At 43.2% G+C, this 20346-nt stretch overlaps 1 protein-coding gene and 1 long non-coding RNA gene across 2 annotated transcripts in view; one reads left to right on the forward strand and one right to left on the reverse strand.

The window, feature by feature from the left end:
• Positions 1-14713, reverse strand: part of LOC125295591 (collagen alpha-1(XIV) chain-like) — a 76397-nt gene extending 61684 nt beyond the window's left edge. The window contains exons 1-5 of the mRNA XM_048244932.1: positions 14357-14713; positions 13185-13320; positions 8854-8970; positions 6425-6568; positions 5748-5837 (exon numbers count right to left, since the gene is read on the reverse strand). Coding sequence (XP_048100889.1) covers positions 5748-5837; positions 6425-6568; positions 8854-8970; positions 13185-13275 — 442 coding nt within the window. The 5' untranslated portion in view covers positions 13276-13320; positions 14357-14713. The remainder of the gene's footprint in view (positions 1-5747; positions 5838-6424; positions 6569-8853; positions 8971-13184; positions 13321-14356) is intronic.
• A 5095-nt stretch (positions 14714-19808) lies between these two features.
• Positions 19809-20346, forward strand: LOC125296723. Its single transcript, XR_007193834.1, has 2 exons — positions 19809-19987; positions 20092-20346. It is a non-coding gene; the product is annotated as an uncharacterized LOC125296723 (long non-coding RNA).

Below are 20346 nucleotides of genomic sequence, written 5' to 3' on the forward strand. Positions count from 1 at the left end.
AGGACGCTGAGCACACGCCGTACCGTATCAGCAGACGCTGATACCAAGCACTCGCCCGCCCCTGGCCGCCTCTCGGCATCCAGCGTGAAGGGCAGGGGAGATGGGAGAGCAGGAGAGAGTGTCCTCTTGACAGAGGAGATCTCATTAACCAGCGGGCCATGCAGCGGGCTCGCTCAGTCGTCCTGGAGAGAGAGAGAGAGAGGGGACCCTCTGGAAACACTCCTGAGCCCACTCCAGTCCAGCCACGCAGACCTGGTCACACACCTCATCACAACTCATCTCAACGAGAGGTCTTGAAAGTGATACTCAGACATTTATTGTGTGCGCTCCAAATCTGTGCCTTATTATTAATGACCATAGACCTTTCCCTGTAGTTAAAAAAAACATGTCCTCATACACTTAAAATAGAAGCTAGAAGGTTACTAAATAGCAGTCCAAAGACAAAGCCATAAAAGGTAAGTAATGTAAAATATACAGATTGAATAGACAGCAGTGAGCAGTTATTGTACACTTTGTGGTAAAGCTTCACTATTCATCATTCAGCTCGAAAGACACTGTTGGAATGGCTGAAAAATTATATGCAATTGTACTTTTCCATGTTTGTACTAAGAGACACCTATCTGGTCAATGATAATCTGACCGCAAAAACGCTCCATCCAACTCTGAAGTGGTAGTCCTATGTTACAGTCCCATGTAATGATGTGTAATGTGATATTTTCATGTAAGTAAAGCGCAGGCACGGTCTGTGCTCAGTAGCTCATTAGTGTGGATGTGTTCCTCCTCTGCTCCTCCGTTCTGTGGTGTTTATTCGCTGTGTCAAACTCTCATCCATCATGTCTGACACAGCAAAGCAAGTTACACCGATACACCTTCACCATGTCCTTCACAAACTACTTTAACTCCCTTTCCTGCTTTCTGAAAGGGTTATGGTACCGTAAGTGCTGTGCTGACAAGGCTGTGTTGCCCTGTGTGTTGCTGTCATATGAAAGTATGCTGGCTGCAATGACATGAGACACTGAAGCTGCTAATCCTGCTAATCCTGCCAAAACCTTCATTACAGAGATCAACTGTTCACCTCCTGCGCAATATAACCACAACAATAACACTTCACCTGTCTATCATTAGAGGACTACAGACATTTTAGTTCACATCATTTCATTTGCACCCGAAAACAACTTGCCTGAATATGTTTACAAATACTGACCACCATCTCCCACTCATAGCAGTCACAATTATAATCCTTAGAATTTCTCACTAGAAGTCTGAGACTGTATTCCTGATACACTTCATTTGTGATTCACGTGTATTCACAAGTTAAAGTGCTTTCAATGCACTTGAAATCATGAGCCTGAAATGGCCATTTAAAGATGGCCGTTCTGCTCAATTAAACATCCCTTTCTATGTGGGTGATTCTGTGTCATTGCTTTAAAAAAATGCATTTGCTGCCAGGATGCACTCTCATAGCAGAGACAAAGAACATTCAATACAGAAGTCTTCAAAGAACATTCAATACCAAAGTCTTCATAGAACATTAAATCCCGAAAGCTTCCTAAGATTACCTTTTTCAATCGTCTTTACAGTTTTTTGCAAATCATCGAACCTCTACTCAGTGGCTGCAAGGTTTCACCGTTTATTATAGACCCTTGTGTATAAACAAATGTGCATTCCAAAATAATTTCCAGTGGCACGGAAAACATTGAGCTAATGGTAACTTGGGGATAAACAAACATTTTAAAAACAAGTTTTAAAGTCAACATTTTGTAGAGCAGTATGCTTAAGTCCAATTCATTTTCATTTAAAAGTATCTGCGTTAGTTTTGAACATTTCAACCGGAAAACCTCTAGGTCTAGGAACAGATTGAAAGGGTCTATAAACCAAACAACTCCTCCACTCATATCTTAAAGAAATCATTTCAACATGTGTGTAAGTGACCCCTCCACTAAAGAGCATAATCACATCAGTTAGAGCAGGTGACTTCTGACCGCCATAACATCTACTAATCCCACTGTCAACACCTGTAAAGGGCCTGATCTATGCCTCAGCAGTGCTCTACAGGGGAAGTGACACGCCCATGTGTTCCCAGGCCTAGCCCAGGGTCACAGGGGCATGTAGGGGGGTAGGAGAGGGGTAACAGCACTCTTAAAGTCTCCACTACATGACCTCAGGGAGGCAGTACCACTGGGACTACAGTACTGAACACACACACAGGCAACAGAGACGGACATGGGGCAACAAGTACAGGCACGTTACACAAGAGACGGAGCGGCAGAGGGGAAGAGAGACTCTTCCATCCGTCTGTTCGCTCATCCATCCATCCAGTCATGCAGAAAGACAACACTATCACAGCTGCGACTGCACTGAAGCAAGCAGGCAGCCAGGCAGGCTGCCTCTGTAAGATGATAAGTCCACGGTCGACCACAACTGCCTGCAGGGAAAGCTGTCAATGTTTACCACCCGGTTCAGTCACTGGGGCAAATTAATCTACACACAGACATTCAATCAGACCCAGATTAAGCAGGAACTCCAGTTTTGAGCCACAATGCACAACACAGCTGTAATCTGAGATAATCTTGTCAGTAAAACCGTCGACACTGCTTTCACACTACCATAAGCCACGGCAGAGTGAATATCTTGAACAAGCATATCGAACCGAAATCCATGCAGCCTAACGCATGCATGGTCTAAAAATACACTAATTAGCGCACAGCTAATAATGAGTGTCTCTCACATATGCCAAGAATGTGATAATTGCCAGCAACTAAAACAAGATTACTAACTCTGTAGATTTAATGTTTCACAAGTACACAAGTGTGTGACTGTTCTCATAAGATTACGTAAAAGCATGCCACACAGTACAGAAGTCATATCTTCTTCTTTCCAGTTTTCTTCTGCCTCACTTGAGCACCAGCCGTGGATCTGAATGACAGCACCCAGACAGATAGAAGCGAAGGCTCTCGCGTTAAGGGTGTGGAACGCCGGAATGTTCTCTGACACCTTATTCCGGCGAGACAGACATGCACCACCTCTCATCCCTCTCCCTGCTGCCATCAGAATGAACACCTGTTCAGTGGGCCTGCATTAGCATTTCTGACGGATAACTCCTCACTCACTCGGGCGCCTCTGGCTGAGATTTTAAATGTTTGTGCAAAGCCGGAAATTACAAAATGGATCATTACAAACACAACTTCAAAAGCGGGGGAAAAGATGGAATCCTCCAGTCCCCGCCTCCCTCCCTTCCACATTCACAGTGGGTTTGAGGTGGAGATGGAGGTGTGTGTGGTGTGGGGTGGGGTGTGTTTGGAGGTGACTCCACTCCCTCTACACACCAGGAGGAAGCCAATGTGACTGCATTCCTCAGTAACAAACCCTACCACCGTGCAGAAAGGTCTAACCCTCCAACAAAGAGGGTCAGTAAAACCCATTATCAGTGGCCCTGTCTGCTCCTCTATTAACGGGGTTATGTGTTTGATGGACACGACCTTTGCCCCCTGGCTGCTTGCACTGCAAGTCTGGGCGCAGACAGAGCCTCTGGCGAACTTAACAGGATTTTGGGAGGAGGGAGGAAGGGGGGGGTTCAAACAAATTGGCTTTTTTGTGGACATTGCACCTCCGTCAGGTTCCCATGCTCTGTCTTCCGCAGGAGTGGAGAGTCGTGTCATGACTTAACAGCAGAGGAGGGGGCAGGGCGCCTGGCTGAGAGTCAGGAATCAGCAGCATGGGCGACAAATCCTTTAATATAAGAACAGATAGGACAGAATTGCCACCCAGAGTGCTTCGAACAGAATCCCTGATAAGATCAAAATGAAAGCAGTCTAAGGACCCCTTTGATTTGTAGGGGTACAATTTTTTTCCAGTGAATGTCAGACAGAAAGGCAAACACGTTTGAAAAAGTCGGTGGTCACACCAGGCAGAGAGGGTTTCAAGCAAGGCGCCTCACCTTTGAGGCATTCAAAAGACCGTTTCACTGCCCACCGGCCCCTCAGATCTCCAGATAGCCGTTTGATTTCAGGCTGTCCTCTTGGGCCCCGGGGGAAGACACACACACACACACACACACACACACACACAAGCCTGATCCTATGATACAGCATGAGAAGGGACAGCTCGGACAGTCTGCGCTCCAGCATGCCTGCCTCTGCATATGCACTGAAGTGGCAGTGGAGCATTTGAAATCGGTGCTGTATGCTAGTGAGTAATGAGTGCTTATTTTTTGCAGTTTGAGTTTTTTGTTTTGCAGGCCAGAGCTTATTTTCTCAAGTGTATTTTGATGATGTTTCACAGACCAAAGCTTTTTTCTTACTACTAGAACCAACAATATGAGCCTTTGTCATTTCACAGTGTTATGTTTGGCAGTAACAAACAACATTCAGAGACGATCTTTGGGAAAATTGCTGGAAACAGCTCCCATATTGTTCTACAAATGCGGATTTAATGAACCAGACAACTAAACATTCTTATGAGAGTGCAACAGTAAGGTGGACCATCTCCGTACTTTTATGTAGTGAGTATTGCTGCCCCTAAAGCCTGGGAATGAGATGCCGGGCACATGTCAACCAGGATTACCAATACCCTTAACAGTAGGAGAGCATCAGCCCTCCTCATCTTGCACAGCGATGTACTTACGGAGATCAACCCCCTACTGGGGGTGGATGTGCCACATCATTTCATTAATTACTTTGAAGAAAGCCTGGCACAGTTAAGCTTTCTCTCTCTTTCAACTTCTTGGGAAGGAAGCTTTTCTTTAAACCCCTGTGATTTGGCAAGCTAACTGAGAGGTATCCCAAAATTAAAGATCTCAAGTAGGTCTGGAGCCAACTGACTCACTGCAAATGCATGGCCTTGCAACAAAATCCCCAGAGAGAAGACAAACAACCCGTCCTACGGAAAAAGGGGAATATTTGCAGGGCTTGGAGCAGCAGAGGATTGCTTTCCCAGTGTTTAAATAATGAATAGCCACAGATAACCTGCACTCTGTGTCCTCCAGGCTCAACGCATTCAAGTGATTCACATTCTCATTCTACTCGTGGGCTCATAGTGACCGTAATACTACTATTTTTTGACCTGGAATATATGTAGCTATCACACAGAATCCAAGCTCTGAACAATTTTCCAGAACTTTAAAACAGAATGCTAGCTACAAGTGTTATTGTTGACATTCAAATTCCTGATCCATATGAAAATTATTTAGGATAATTGCAACACAAATAAAGCTAGAATATGCACAGACTGCTCTTTTTTCTGATTTGATGTGAATATGCAATATTTTTAAATGGTTACCCATTCCACAACTATTTGGTTGGGTTTTTTTTGGCAACTCTTGCATGTTATTTGTTTTCATGGTACTGTGGTAATAATGTGTTACGGGAAGTAGCACCAGACGGCAAAGGCAGTTATGTCCCCCTGACTGTCTGTGATACAAGAAAAACAAACACACACACACACACACATACACAGCTCAGCCAATGTGGTTACACCAGCCGATCCAACAGGGAAGTCAACAAATGAAATTTCAGCTGAAGCCCCCAAGCCTTTCCCTTCGAAACCTTCCTCGCCACCATTTTTTCATCAGACCACGGGCAACGCGGAGGGAACAGACACAGGGAGGGAGACGGCTCATCCCAAACCCCTCACGTTCCTGCATGAATCATTGGTCTGACCGTTTGCAATAAGAGCCCTGCCGACTCAGCCCTCTGGGCTGTCTGTGGTCGTCCATGTGGCAGAACAGGGCCTGGACAGATGCCTCCTACCTCCTGATATCTCATTGAGGTCCACAGTAGGGCCATACTCCCTGCGGCCCTGGGGCTGAACGTCCTCGCTCTCCGGCTCTCGCTGTTTACCTGTGGTAAATAAAAACAACAAAACAAAGCACCTCATGGCACAACTGGTCTCAGCACATTGGTTTTATACATGTACATGTGTCCTTTTTCTCCCATTTAGTAACAATATATTAATAATAAAACAGAGCGAAAATAATACCACCCCCCCCCCAAAACATTAAGCTGAAAATGAGTAACATCATAATGCTTTATTAATGCATGTATAAATAGTTATATATACTAATGTCAATAATTATGAGGCTTTATGAATAGTGTATAACCCTTTATGAATGCATTTATAATGCGTTATGAATACTTGGATCATAGAAAGTGTTACTGATTTCTTCTATGCACACAAAAGGCTTATTTCTCTCACATTTTGTTCACAAATTATTAAAAAGCATGTTGATTAAAAAGCATGATTATAGCAGAGATGTCCATTAAACTGGTCACAATAAAAGGCCACTCTAAAATGTCTCAGTGTAAAAAAATAAATTTGTGTGTGTGTGTGTGTGTGTGTGTGTGTGTGTGTGTGTGTTGTTTACTAACTTCGCAGATTTGCATAAAACTGCACAAAGGCATAACAACAGGAAAAGTGGTGTATTTACCTGGATATTTCCCTTGAAGCGCTTTGCTTTGCTTCCTCCCACTCATGGCAAAAACTCTGACCACATACTGCTTCCCAGGACTGATATCACTCAGCACTACTCTATTCTCTCCTTTGGGCACAAACAGCTCGTTCTCCTCTCCACCTGTGAGAGCAGGAAGGCTGAGGAATTAGCATGCATATCAGTGGAGCCTTTCTCCATTACTTCGAACAAACCTAACAAATCGTCCAACACCAGCAAGGTCAAGCACACAGATTATCATTGAGGGAAGGGAGTCTGTGGGAGTCTGCCTGTCCTAATGGAGAAAGATGAAAGAGAATCACACGCATGCTACAGTACGGGTGCTGCTGACCAGAGACCAGGAGACATGACGGGAGGCCTGAAGGTGACGAATACAAATGTCAGGCAAGTGCAAGTCATTATCAGTGTATGTTGCTGTCAGTTTACACAAATCCCGAGGGACATTGATGTTACCGGAGGCTGGATTATCTAGTGAGCTAAGTGATCTTCAGTCTGCGGACATTTCCTTATTCTCTACTTTTGAGCTCTGACCCCCCAAATGTATTTCTCAGCATACTGTATATGCAAAGCTAGAGTTAGACCTTTGGCTCACAAAGTTACTTATCCACTGTACTCTATCTATGTACCTTTAGAGATGGCATGGCCACATTTACATAGGTTTGGTTTAGGGTTTTGGAGCCTGTGTTTAAGTAATACTTAGACCTGGCAACGAATTCTCATTTTTCCAGAACGGGCCTGAGTATCCATTCCACATATTTTTCTGTGCTAAGCCGAGTACAAGTTATGGATGGCAAAGCAGGGAGACACATTTCCCTGCTGGGACCCTGTCCACACAAGTAGTAGAGTGTAGAAAATCACCCCACGAGCATATCGTCTTACATTAGCCGCTTAGCAGGCTGCCAGCTCGACTTAACTTCATCCTAATGGTTTATCCCAACACAAAGCCCAAAGTATGAGCAGTTCACTCAGATACTTCTCCCAGAGCCCTCAGGGGAACACTGGTGTGTTTCACCTTTCAGATTACTGGCTAATCAGACTTATTTAAATCTGGCAGTGCATGAAGATCAATCAGAAGTTGGAGGGGTGGGGTGATGGGGGTCTGCGGAGAAGACTGCCTGATCAGCAACACTAAGGGGCTTTGTGTGTTGGGGAGGACAGTTAACAGCAAGAAGTCGGTTGTTGAAGTAAGGATCTACATGTAGGGTGATGAGTCTGCAGATTGTGGCACATGGGGAAATAAATGGGGGAAAGTGCTGGGGACAGCAGAGTGCCACACCAGGGCACCATCAGAACAGTAGGATAGGAAAATGGCCCTGATGTCTCTAAGGCACAGAGGCCCACTGAAAATGATCTGTGTGTGTGTGCAAGTGAGAGAGCGTGGCTTTTGATCCTGAAAAGTATGTATGGCAACCATTCATGAAATTGGTCTTCGGTTCAATGAAAAAAAAAACCAACACACTTGGCTTTAGAGTTGAAGGGCTTTGACGAGAACGAGACCATGAAGTTTGCATTTTAATGTAATCGGGTACTTTGGCCGAGCGTTTTTCGCTGACAATGGGAGGAGTCCTTCCCTGGAAAAGGCTTGCTGCTGTCAAAGAGCGGGAGACCTGCGACTGTCTGCACAAAAATACTCCACAGTAGGATGCGATGTACGTTTTCATTTATGACATCTCTTATCTGCCAGGTTTGTTGTGTGTTTTGGCCTGAGCTCAGCGAACAGGGAACAGTGGAGTGCTCATATCTGACAGCAACCTCCAGCGAATGCAGGCAGGGTTCTGGAACGCCTCCCTGGCCAAAACAAGTCCTACTCTGGCTGCAGGCGAGCAGAAATGATGACTGTGTCCAAAAACTCCCACAAGCACCTGTCCCTCTCCATGCCCTTGAGATACCCTGTCACAGCTCTTTAAATCCGATGTTTAGAAGATCATTTTGTCTTAAGGGTATTTTTGCTTTTCGGCAGATTCAGTACATAAGTCAGTGGCACACCACAAAGAACTATGTCTATGTAAACTATGTATTGACCAGTATTCAGCAGACGCCCTTATCCAAAGGGACATGGACTGATAATGGCAGGTTCAGGAATGGAACCCATGTGGACTGATTGTCGGGCGCTGACAATCCCACCGCTCCACCACACTTCTGTTTCCCTCTCTTTGTGTGTCTTCATCCCTCCATCTTGTTCAGTGGAGACTCATCTCATGGCTTCAATGGCTTCTCACCTCATGCGACATCCTAACGTCCCACGCAAACCAACGTAACTGTGTTGTGTTTGGCCAACCATGTGGCTCAGCCCCTCACCTGCCCAGACTCGAACCTGCAACTTGCATTGCAAGTCACATGCTGAAGAATTCAATCAGGGAAAACAACACAAACTGTATCTAAATGATAGATCACAGCACAAATCTTACCTCGAACATTGTCATATACAAATCGATAGCCATCATAATCCCCCTTTGGTTCTTTCCATGTTACGGTTAATCCTCCAGAAGGAAGCAGTTTGAAGCGGAGTCTGCGTGGAGCTGGGACTGTAAGAAATCAAGGGAAATAACTCAATAATAACACAGATTATTCATCTTCAATAGTGTTCCCAATAGAGTTATCAAACCGCATAGCTTCCAAAAGTCACTAAAAGCAGCTTGCAGCTAAATGGTTGAGTATGTACTTTTTACAACTTGGAGACATAGCAACTAACATTTCTCATCCCTCCAATGAAAACAGATTTAATGTCACTCTATATAGCTAAGAATAAGCATAACATAAACCAATGACTAATTAAAATACTAATATGCGTATCATCTTCTAAAATCCTTTTAGGATTATAATATCAATCAAAGTATATAAGTATCAAGGGGCCCTTGGTGTTAAGGGGAGATTCTAGTCATATTCTCTTCTTCATCACTGGGTTAAAAAAAGTAAATGGTAAAATGTAGGTTAATGACTGTCAAAATGCAGGTGCTTCATATTATGTTTCAGGTAGTATTTTACATTTTAATTATAATATGGCAGGGATTGCTGCATATCTACTTGGCATTTCCACCAAACAATGGAAATAAGTCACGGAGCACATGCATTGTAGATCTCTGCTGGAAAGAGCCTGCAGGAGAAGAGAATATGATACGGGTTCTTACCAGAAGAAGTTCCCCCATCTAAACCCCTAACTGGACCCCATCCCCAAGTGCTTGAAATCACCACATTAGTACTATCACCACACAGCAAATATCACTAAGAAGGCATACTTTCTGCCCTGCTTCCACACACTCAGAAAATGTCTCGTCTTGTGTTGAGATCATTTATTGAGAACCATATTGGTTCCTCTCTGAGTTCTAAAATAATCCCTCAAAACTGTGAAATACTGTGAATTAGAAACTGTGAAATTAGTTGCTAATGTTAAAGTCTATTACCAATTCTACATGCTTGTCTTAACACTGATACTATGTCAGGCAAGTTCAGGGCAGAAAGTAACATCACAAAAGTCCCCCCTTACAAAAAATAACTGCACTACTTCAAATGTTGTAAATGTTGTGAGTGTGTAAACTGCAGTTTTGGAGGAATTGTTTGCAGTTCAGCAGGATATATTTTTGTCCCATAACTGCAGTTATTTTTTGTAAGGGATAAGCTGTGGCTCATGTTGCACAGGTGAAGACAGTTGCAATATCAACAATAAAAACATCCTGCATGTAGCACAATAGAAGAACCAGTTTTAATTTTCAGATTTATGCAATCAGAAAATGTATTCAGAGGAGAATAAAATATATACCCCAACATAAGGGTTTAACAACTGTGCAACTGAAGCTTTTCTTCTTCTAAGAAAGTCCTTTTAACAAGACAAAGCCTAAAAGATCAAAAGAGGTTCTCCTAAAGAACTCAATGCAGAAATGTTTTTTTTGGAATACAAGGAGTAAAATAGTGCAGGAAAGAGATCTGACTTAGTATCCCAAGACCATATCCAGACATGTACCTAAATGAAGGCTATAAAGGATTTGAATTTTATGGAGAGAAAGATAACTACTGAAAACGGTACCAAGCTCACCAACCTGAAATATGGCAGAAGATTTATATTCTTTGTTGAGCAACACACCTCCCCTCTCCGTGGGGAGTCCAATCCAAATTCAGTCAGTGCTTGGAAAAATAGTGTCTGTGTTTGTGCAGGACATCTCACGCAACTCCTCTGCACAAACAGCCTTTACATTTCGTCACATTACTTCTGGTCAGCTGCAACTTGTTACATATAATCCTAGACGCCTGTTTGAGTGCCTATAAGCTTATGCTCTGCGAGGGTTAATTTCAAGTGCAGCTTGAATGACGGAATCTTAATGAGAATCATTAAAGTATCACCATGCAAAACACCAGCTGTTACAAAGCCTAGTGTAACAAATCATTGATCCAAATGTATTGGGAGTTGCTTGTTTATGATAAAAGTGAATTATGAGTTTATGAGTTCCAGATAGCACCAAGGCAACATGAGACAAGTTCAACAGCGCACCATTAGGACAAAGTACACTATCTAGATGGACAAGTGAGGCTGTGGAAACCTAGTCAGTGTGCAGGTAGCTACAGTATAACAGCTCAAATACCGCCTGAGCAAGGCCAGTGTATGTCATCTGAGTCGGTGCTTGTTTATTCACTTCTACTTTGTGCAATGTACAAAATGCATAATCCCATTGATGTAGAAGCCCCACATTATTGTCCAAATGTGCCAGAAAACGGGATTTGTCAACTGCTGCTCCATTCTGAATTCCACAGAAATCAAGCTTGTGGCACCCGGGATTCCCCAGGAAAAAAAACATCACTGTGCGTTATCCTCTACCTTTCCTGCCCCTCCCTTTTCTTCTCCTCCAATTAGCACTGATGGGACATGAAAGAGTGTCACAGCAGTCTGCGTGTGACAAGCACTGACTTGTAACTTAAAAGATAGAAGTTAGCGTGCGGTTCTGCACTATCTCCACTGTACATTAGTGCAACGCTAGCAGGGCGAAAAAAGTCTTTGCACTTTGATGTGGCTTGGCATCTTCCATTTGTGTGTCGGCAGATAGCACTTACTAAAACTCGGCCCTTTTATCAGCTCACTTCAGCTGCCTTACCTTACTGAAGCCTCCCTCACCCATTCAGACGCTTATCTCTTAAACTGACGCAGAAATCCCTCAAGGGGGAATTAAAATATTAATACAGTCTCTGGAGAGGCTGAGGGAAGGAAATGTGATAGAGCCTGACATGCCAACTGTCAGACGTCTTAGTCTCCTAGCCCTGAACTGACATGAAATACAACATGTTTCAAGAGTGGGAGACAAGACCCCACCCTCATCCACTGATACATTTCAATATTTCAATGAGCAGATTTATTAATTTGCGGTTAAACCATGTCTTATCAAGCATTAGGTTTAAATGAGACTAGGGATTGGGACATTATTTTTTTGTGTCAAGTATTGCTGTGTTTGGGGATATTTGTCTTTTTTCAATTTTGTTGACCTATTTTCTTTGTGTGGTCTGTTTCAAGATGTTGTTATTTTTCCATCCCTCTGAAATTATTTTTTAAACAATGCCATCTCAGAAATAGCCTCCATCAGCTGAGATGAGTTTTCTTGCATCAGCTTGTTACAAAGTGTTGTGAGAGACTTCCAGTCCTGACAGAAAAGTCTGGATGCCTGATTATTTCTGTCAGGAGCATTATATAAACAAATTCCAAAACCTCATTTGAATGCTAAAAAGGCACTTTTAGACAGTCAGACTTATTTACTTGCCTAATATTTGTGATAACAGGGACAATTGAATTCTGAATACTAAGCGAATCCCTACACCTGAAGAAAAAAACAAGTTATTGAGCTTTGTTTGAATTGTGCTTTGATATTGTACTAAATCCTCAGAAAGTGGCTAGCTCAGGTTATCTGCATTATTTAAAACATTGATAACTCCTGTCACAAGTTCAGTTCAGATTTTAGATTGGCTATGCAAAAGCAAACAACCAAATGAGCAAAGCAGCTGCCAAGTCAAGACCTAAAGAAAGAGCCAGGAAACAGCACTGAAAAAAAAAAAAAAAAATTAACTTTGCTTAAGTTTACAATTGCGCAACGGGACTACCTGAGGTGGCCGGGTTTAAGCGGAGGGGCTGGAGGTTAAGTGCTGTGACAGAGAAGCCCTGCTCCACACACAGCATGCACCTGCACCTGCCCGTGCAAACAGAGTCCCGTGGCCCTCGTCCAGACGACCCGCAGACCCACCCACTCCAGATGCTTCTGAAGCCGCCGTCGCCGAGCTCCTTTTCACTCGCAGGGGCCTGGAAGGAATGTGAGCTCCGTCCAAGCCGACCAACCAATTAAAGGTTTTTAAGTCTCCCTGAGGGATATTATTGTATGATCCCATAGGAGAACAGATTGTGTTGCTTTGTTTCCCTCCTTTGGAAGCACTGCAGTGCTGATCTAATCAGGACATCTAATTCCCTTGAATGCCCCAAATGAGAAACACTGTGATTGAACCCAACAAAATATTTCACCACAAAAAAAAAAAAAACCTGCCAAAATATCAGCTTCATTAATCAAGTGCAGATCAACCATCAGACTCAACCCTGGTTTAAACAAAGCAACAAAGAGAGCCATGCCTCAACCAAACATTTCAACTTTAGTGATGACACAAAGACCACAACACTCCTGTGGAATGGAAAAATACCAGCACAACCCATACAATGCTGGGACAAAAGCTGCACATCAGGAAACTATAGGGGGCAGAGTGAAAAAGAGCGCTATACCTTGACCCTGGGCAGGGCTGGGGGTACAGGCCAGCAGTGCCATGAAGACCAGCAGACACCAGCCCTCTGTCCTGAGTCTGACGCCCTGCATCCTGTCCTACGAGTGAGTGCCTGTGTGATGCTGCTGCCTGCACACCTAGAGAGACAGGAAGCCAGGGAGGAAGGGTGAGTTTGATCAAGCCACACACTAATCCTTGAAGGGGTGTGAGGGGATGGAGGAGGAGGGGTGAGGGGGTGCGGGGGTGCGGCGCGGTGGATGGGGGAGAGGTTGTCAGGAAGAGAAAAGAAGAGAGGAAGGGGGGAGGGGTATGCATTTTGTGTCAGGAACACACACACACACACAGACAGTGAGCAAACAGCAAAGGACTTTGTTGCAAGATGATAGACAGTTGCTGATGAGTACTTCCTCAGCTCAATTGTCAGGTTTGAGAATAACCACCTCTCCTCTCCTGGCTGTCACTTCATCACTGATTTTCCCTAGCCCTTCACTGATGGATGTGGCAGCTGCTAGCCTGAGTCTAGTTTCTGAATGAGAAGTGAACGTAAGGGTATGAGACTGACTGTTGAAAAGGTTATGTGATTGGCAAGAGTTCATTCACAAAGTGGCTGATCTCCAAAATGTGGTGAAATTATTTCTTACTTCTTTAAAACTGAGACTTGGGCTATGTTAGGATTATTTATATATTTCTGGTGCTACAGAGCAACATTTTTGATAATATGTGAAACACTTTTTTTCAGTGAACGGTTTACTTTTACAAAAGACTTGAGACACTTTCGAATCGAAATTAAACTGATGGCAAAATAATCAACTTCATGCAGATAAAGTTTATCTTTCATCGCAGGACACTATGTTCATTCAATTTAAACACAAAATAAGACGGGTCTTCATCAACGTTAGATAATAACTTAATGCCATCACAGCTGCAATGTGATTTATTTTCTATTCCTTTATGTTTAAACGGTGTATTATATGTCCAACAGTCAGAGTCGAATTCAGTTTTCTGAGAGTGCACCGGTCACATCCTGAGGTCACATTATTTTATCACAGTTGGATGGCGTTGCTGTCTGGTAGACTAAGTGGTGATGAGTTCGTTATGCCACTTTCTAATCTCCCACTTTGTAATATCTGACTCATTAATAATTTATGCAATCGAAAGAAATCTGCACACTACCTGTTCAGTCATTAATTTCAATGTCCTTGGTTTTCCCAGTGGATAATAACAACGCCGAGTCTTTTGAAGCACGCTCTTCCACACGCCCTTACTCTGTCCAGTTCTAAGATCCAAGTGGGTGCTCCGTCCTTTGCTATTCACCCATCCCCTTCAGAGTGCTCAGTTCATCCTCACACCGGTTAGGAGGAGGGGAAACTCAACCAATTATAACATAGGGCTCAACTCCGAAGAAATTCTAAAACCCCTACAGACATTCCGGAACTAAAGACGTTTAGTAGACCACCTGACCTTACTTGACGACAAAAGGTATTTCCATTTTGCTCGCTTATTTGGTTAGTGGATTGGCATTCCTCCCGAACTGACTTCCTGCGAGCGAATGCAGCGCCTCTCTCCATGGCACCTGCATTGTGGGTGCACTTACGAATCGAGCGCATGCACGCGCACATCTCTTCAAATAGCTCTTACTGTTCTCAAAAGCGACATGCGACAGCAATACAATGGTTATGATTATTTTTTTTTAAATGCATCCATTATTTTACAATATCATTTAGGCTACCTATGATTATTTACAATATTACATTTACAATAGGGTTATGTTTACAATAACACTGTACTTACAAATGCCAGTTAAAATTAGTTCTCTGAAAGAGTTATTTTGTATTTTTAGTGGAACAGGTAGGCTACAGGTAAAGTCTATGCTTTGGAGTTAAACCTTTTACTGCTGGTGAAAATTGGTTGGTGGGGATTGGGGCAGTTGGGTGTTGGGTAGGTCATTTTACATCAGATGAGATAGAAGTCTGAAGAGGTCTGCAATTTTCTACAGGGTCCTGCACCCTACTGAAAGGTCCAGAGAGTCCACAGAGATCGACATCATTAATTTCTGTGGCTGCATGGCTTTAAACCTTGGGCTGGGCTCATTTCTGAATGTCTGTGGCAGTATAATTCTTATCTTTCATTCAATTTTTCAACTAGAGCAATGAAATTTGTCCCTTCTGCTACAACATAGGCTACAATACACCCATGTCTGGGTTTGTTACGGAAATGATCTTCCCCTGCAAAGAAAACCTCAGAAATTCAAACTTTTGCCAGGTGCAAGGTAAGATCAAGAAATTACTAAAGGTGATCTGACCAATCAAACTCAAAGTCTTTGTTCATCTAGATATGTGGTAGGGGCACACAATGAAAATATATCATAGATGTATTGTATACATAGACATAACAATGTACTGTTGCCCGGTCAAATAACAAAAACAGCCCATATAAGAACCTGGTGAGGAGAATGTTCCTTGGAGTTCTGTGTTTAGCTGTGGTCTTTGTTCTGTGGCACTGGGAATGCAGTGGGCTATTTGTAATCCTGCATAATGCAACATTCTCCACTGGCACAAATGCCCAATTTTAATTAGCTTAGAGACACATTGATAGGCCATGATAGGCCAATTTGCCACTTTTTGATTTGTGTTTAATGAGAAAACAGTTTTGGATCACATTCAAATGAATTTTGATTGAATACGGTCATGTGAAGAATAGCTTAACACAACTGTTGTTTACTAGCCTCTGGGCTGTTTACTATGTTGTTTTGTGGTTCAGGTCAGCTTTTGATTATTAAAGTAAAGCTTTCACAATACATTATTGCCAAAGAAATCCCCAGAAGATGTCAGTTAATTTATTAGCAAACTGGTCTGCTGTATACTTGAAAGGTGTTTGCATGTTTTTTTAGGTATAGCTCCCTCGTTTTAGGGCCAAAACTTCATAATCCTTCTTAAAATTGTCATTTGAAATTATTTCTGTGTAATTGATTATATATACACTTATCCCCACAGAGCCCCAAACTCTTGCAGCACGAATACCACTGACCAGAGGTGTCTGAAGCCCCTCAGGGATGTTCTTTGATGGGCTGAGAAACTGCCCCCTGCCCCTGCTCACAACTGTGACTCAGCACTCTTCGGGTCCGATAGCCCCCATGAATAAATGCATTAATGTCTCCGGGTGACTCTGAGCTGCTCTTGAGTTCGCACACAGAGATCACCTTCTCTTCTGCAGCCTCTGCAGGATTTGGAAAGGAATCACAACAGGCTGGGATGTGGTTTTATGCTCAGACTTTTACGGGTCCGTATTTGAATGGGCAAAATGTATATTCCAAAGACAATAGCTAAACAAGTTTAATAAGCTACACAGCCTGCCTCTTCAATTAACAATTATCAAACCGTGAAATAGAATATAATATCTTAATTACATGTAAAAGTTATTAATTTTTGTAATGACATACTTGAAGGTTTCACTGTTTCTAATAACACAGCAACCCAAACATCACAAAATGAAAACAGTTTTACTTCCCATAGGTAACATTTGAGATTCTTTTGCATTATGCACATTGTTCATTATGGCTTACCTATTGCATCTAGTTATTCATCCAAAGACTGAGCAATGCTTCCTGATTTTGCCCTGCAGAATAAAAGTTTGATACACCTGTTGTTCATATATTTACTTCCTCCTTTCAAAGAGGAAATCTCCTTTGGCCACATTCCACAAGCTGAGGTCAGCAGTGTAGATTCCCTGAAGTCCCTGTCCCTTACCACTCATTATATCCTGTGAGAGAGTCACCTCTCAGTGGCTGGAGGCTCTCGGAACGACCCCCCTCCTCTCAGCTTTGCCTGTGAGGAGACAGCTGTTTCTGGGTAGGAGGACCAGGGCCGAGCCTCAGAACTCACCCTTCCCCATGCATTACTCTCGGACTAAATGACGGATCTTCCGCTAATCACAGTTGGGCTCCCCACTTCAGACACGGAAGGAACCTGACATTAGTCATAGTCTTCTAATTAGGCAGTGGACTTCAGTTGTGGGGGATCTCAGGCGTCCTGTATTTCTGTCACTATAAATTCTTATGGATGCAAAGTACTGAAAAAATGAACCACTGCAAATGAAAACACATTTAGGCTATACACAAGAGTGCTGGACAAACAAATGTGTGTGTGTGTGTGTGTGTGTGTATGTGTGTGTGTGTGTGTGTGTGTGTGTGTGCCGGCGTGCACATCCACCTGTCTACGGTCTTCTAATAGACTTCACCTCAACTAAGCTACAGGGCTTTAAAAGAAACAGATAACCCAAAAGCAGTCTTTTGAAAATAGGTGTCATAATAGGGTGTTTAAATAGGGTCATGTCCGTAAAAAGGGTCACCACCTTTAGACCTAATAAATCTGTCCCACGTCACCTACTTGAACTCTAACTATGGGGAGCCCACAGAAACAATTCACACAGCATTTGATAATTCTCTGTTTATGTTGTGTTGGTTTAATTTACTGACCTAGAAACCATACAGAGTTTCCCTCTGAATGCTTTATTCATTTTAGAAACATGATTACTCATTCGCAAATTAAGGTCACCTGAACAAAAACAGAAGGTCATTTCAAAAGAATGACTCAGTTCCATTACATTTACAGTCTTCCTTGTCAAATTACCATCTTTTCCACATTTTGCGTTCTAATCAGCTCCATTTTTGCATCTGCCATTCTTCTACAATTTAAAACATTTGTGGGCCAAAACAAAACTCTCTCTCTGACAACATACCCTCATTTCCGGGCTTGTGTGTTTGCCTTCTGAGGGACATGCTTCAGGGCCTTGTTGGGGGAGTGCTGACATCTGATAAGACCAATCCATCACTTGTCACCAAGTACCTGAGATCCCTTTGTGTAGTGATATGTCTGCGGTACTGTCTGGCAGAACAAAAGCCTGCTGTCTCTGATTGGATCTCTCACGGTATTGTTGAGTTCAGCCATCTAGAGACTATGAATTCGAGTGCAGGTATTTTCGCATATCTAGATCGGAATAATTGTGAGAGTATAACTTTCATAACTTAGTTTGCTGAATGTATTCCGATAATGTCAGATGTACTTAGATAGAATTCACTGCATTACAATTTTTTAGAGATTTTTTTATATAAAAAATATCTTTAAAAAATAGGTAAATCTCACTGGAACTTCTTGGACATTTTTCCCACAGACTTAATATAGTTATATCCAATATGAATAATGAATGTCACTTCTGAATAATGACATATGAATAATGAATGTCACTTCTGAAATCCTCCTCTGTGTGTACAGAGTCTATTGGGTAAAAGAAACATACTCTGGCATATGCCTTTGTGTTGTTAGTACTGGTGTCATAAACGTCTTGCCCACGTTTTCAAAGGGTGCACACCAACACTGCTGCTCAGCCCAGTACCTGCATGACTCCAAAAACTTTAATTTTACTGACCCGGTGCAAACTATAGTGTCATCTAAAGCATGCCTACTTATGTAGACAAATGTACAGGAACATCCATTTTCACAAACCATTTTCCTTTTATAATGCACTTGTTGGTAGAGAGAACTTCAACTCCAGGTGTAGCACATAATGAACATGCATCTGGATAAAAGTTTCTTGTTAAAGTTACATAAATTGCTTGTACTTGGACAAAAAGTGGGTCTATGCTTTTAGGCCCTATATTTTTCCACAGGGGTGCACAGGAAAGTCCAGGAATCCCTTTTACAAAAGCCATTCAAGCACTCAGGAGCACTTCTACTGTGTTGTGTAATAGACTCCATGCTGTTTTTACTTTCACCTTTCTACTTTATGGTGTGTGCATCCACCCGATGTGTATTTTGAGCAAATGCTCTGTTCCGATCTGTCAGTCATCCACATCTGTGCACAACGTTTTAATCTATAATCTATTTAGATCACCAGATTCATACTAGTCGTCACTTGATCTGCATTGCGATATGGAAGTCCTATACAATGTTTAAAGGATCACACATCATGCTTCTATAAATGTTTGAATATATCAAATGTAAAGGTTCTGCCAAAATTACATGGAAAAATGTCAAATGGCATATACTGTAGGGGCCCTGTCAGAAATGGCACGCCAGTCTGAAGAGAACCTGATGTTTGAGTCAGCCAAGTGCTGTGCTATCCTGCTCTCTTGTGGACATAGTCGAAATTGGGAACAAACAGTAGCAAATTCTCTGAGGCACCTGAATACACGCAAAACAAGAAGCAAACATTTACTTTACACATTATTCGGTGTGTTGTATTTGTGTTTTGCATTGTCTTTACTTTTCCATTATTGTTATTAGATTTGTTTTCTCTTTATTACCAACAAACCCCTCCCTCCCTCACTGTCCTTGTCATGAGCATTCTCTCTCCCTGGTAACAACCTTAATTGATTCAATTCTCTGCCACTCTGCTCACTCTCTCTCTACTCTGCCTAACGAGCTCCACCTGGCTCCGCCCTGCTCTGCTCTTGTTACCTGGCCAGCTGCGCTGCATTTCCCACTCACCATCCTCACCTTGCCCCACTCTGCTCTAATTACTCTGCCAGCTGCACTGCAATTCTCCACTAACCTCTCCCAGTATATAAAGCCCTGTTTTTCAGCCAAGCCCTGTCAGATCGTCTTCAAACCTGGACCAGTAACCTGCCTGCCTGCCTGCCTGCCTGCCTGCCTGCCTGCCTGCCTGCCTGCCTGCCTGCCTGCCTGCCCTCTGACTCCTACCTGTGATTCGGATCCTTTCTTGACTGCCTCCCTGTTCTACTGCCCCGGTTATCCCGACCTGCCTTCCGGATCTTCTCGATTACTCTCCGATCTTCAGCCCCCCCCGGTAACTCGAATCTGCCTTCTGTCTCTCACCACGTTTAGTGCCTAGCCCTGGTCTGTACTACTGCCTGCTGTTCACCTTGCTGTTGTGTGTGTGTGATTCCCCAGGCCTCCGACCACCAGACGAGCGAGCCCCCGACGCGTCACCACCCTCAGCCCGAGACGCCGCTCGATCACTGGGGGACACACACACTCAGCACCTTGGACTGGAACCCCCCGGAGACTTGGAAAACCCGAGAACCCCTGGAACCCCTGGAACCCCTGGCACTCCTAGCACCCCTGGAACCGGAACCTCCAAGACCTCACGTTTCTCTCACTCCTCTTCCCCCCTGAACCCTTCAATAAAAAGACTCTGAATTTGAA

This window comes from Alosa alosa, chromosome 6 (assembly GCF_017589495.1).
Source record: "Alosa alosa isolate M-15738 ecotype Scorff River chromosome 6, AALO_Geno_1.1, whole genome shotgun sequence".
NCBI lineage: Eukaryota > Metazoa > Chordata > Actinopteri > Clupeiformes > Clupeidae > Alosa > Alosa alosa.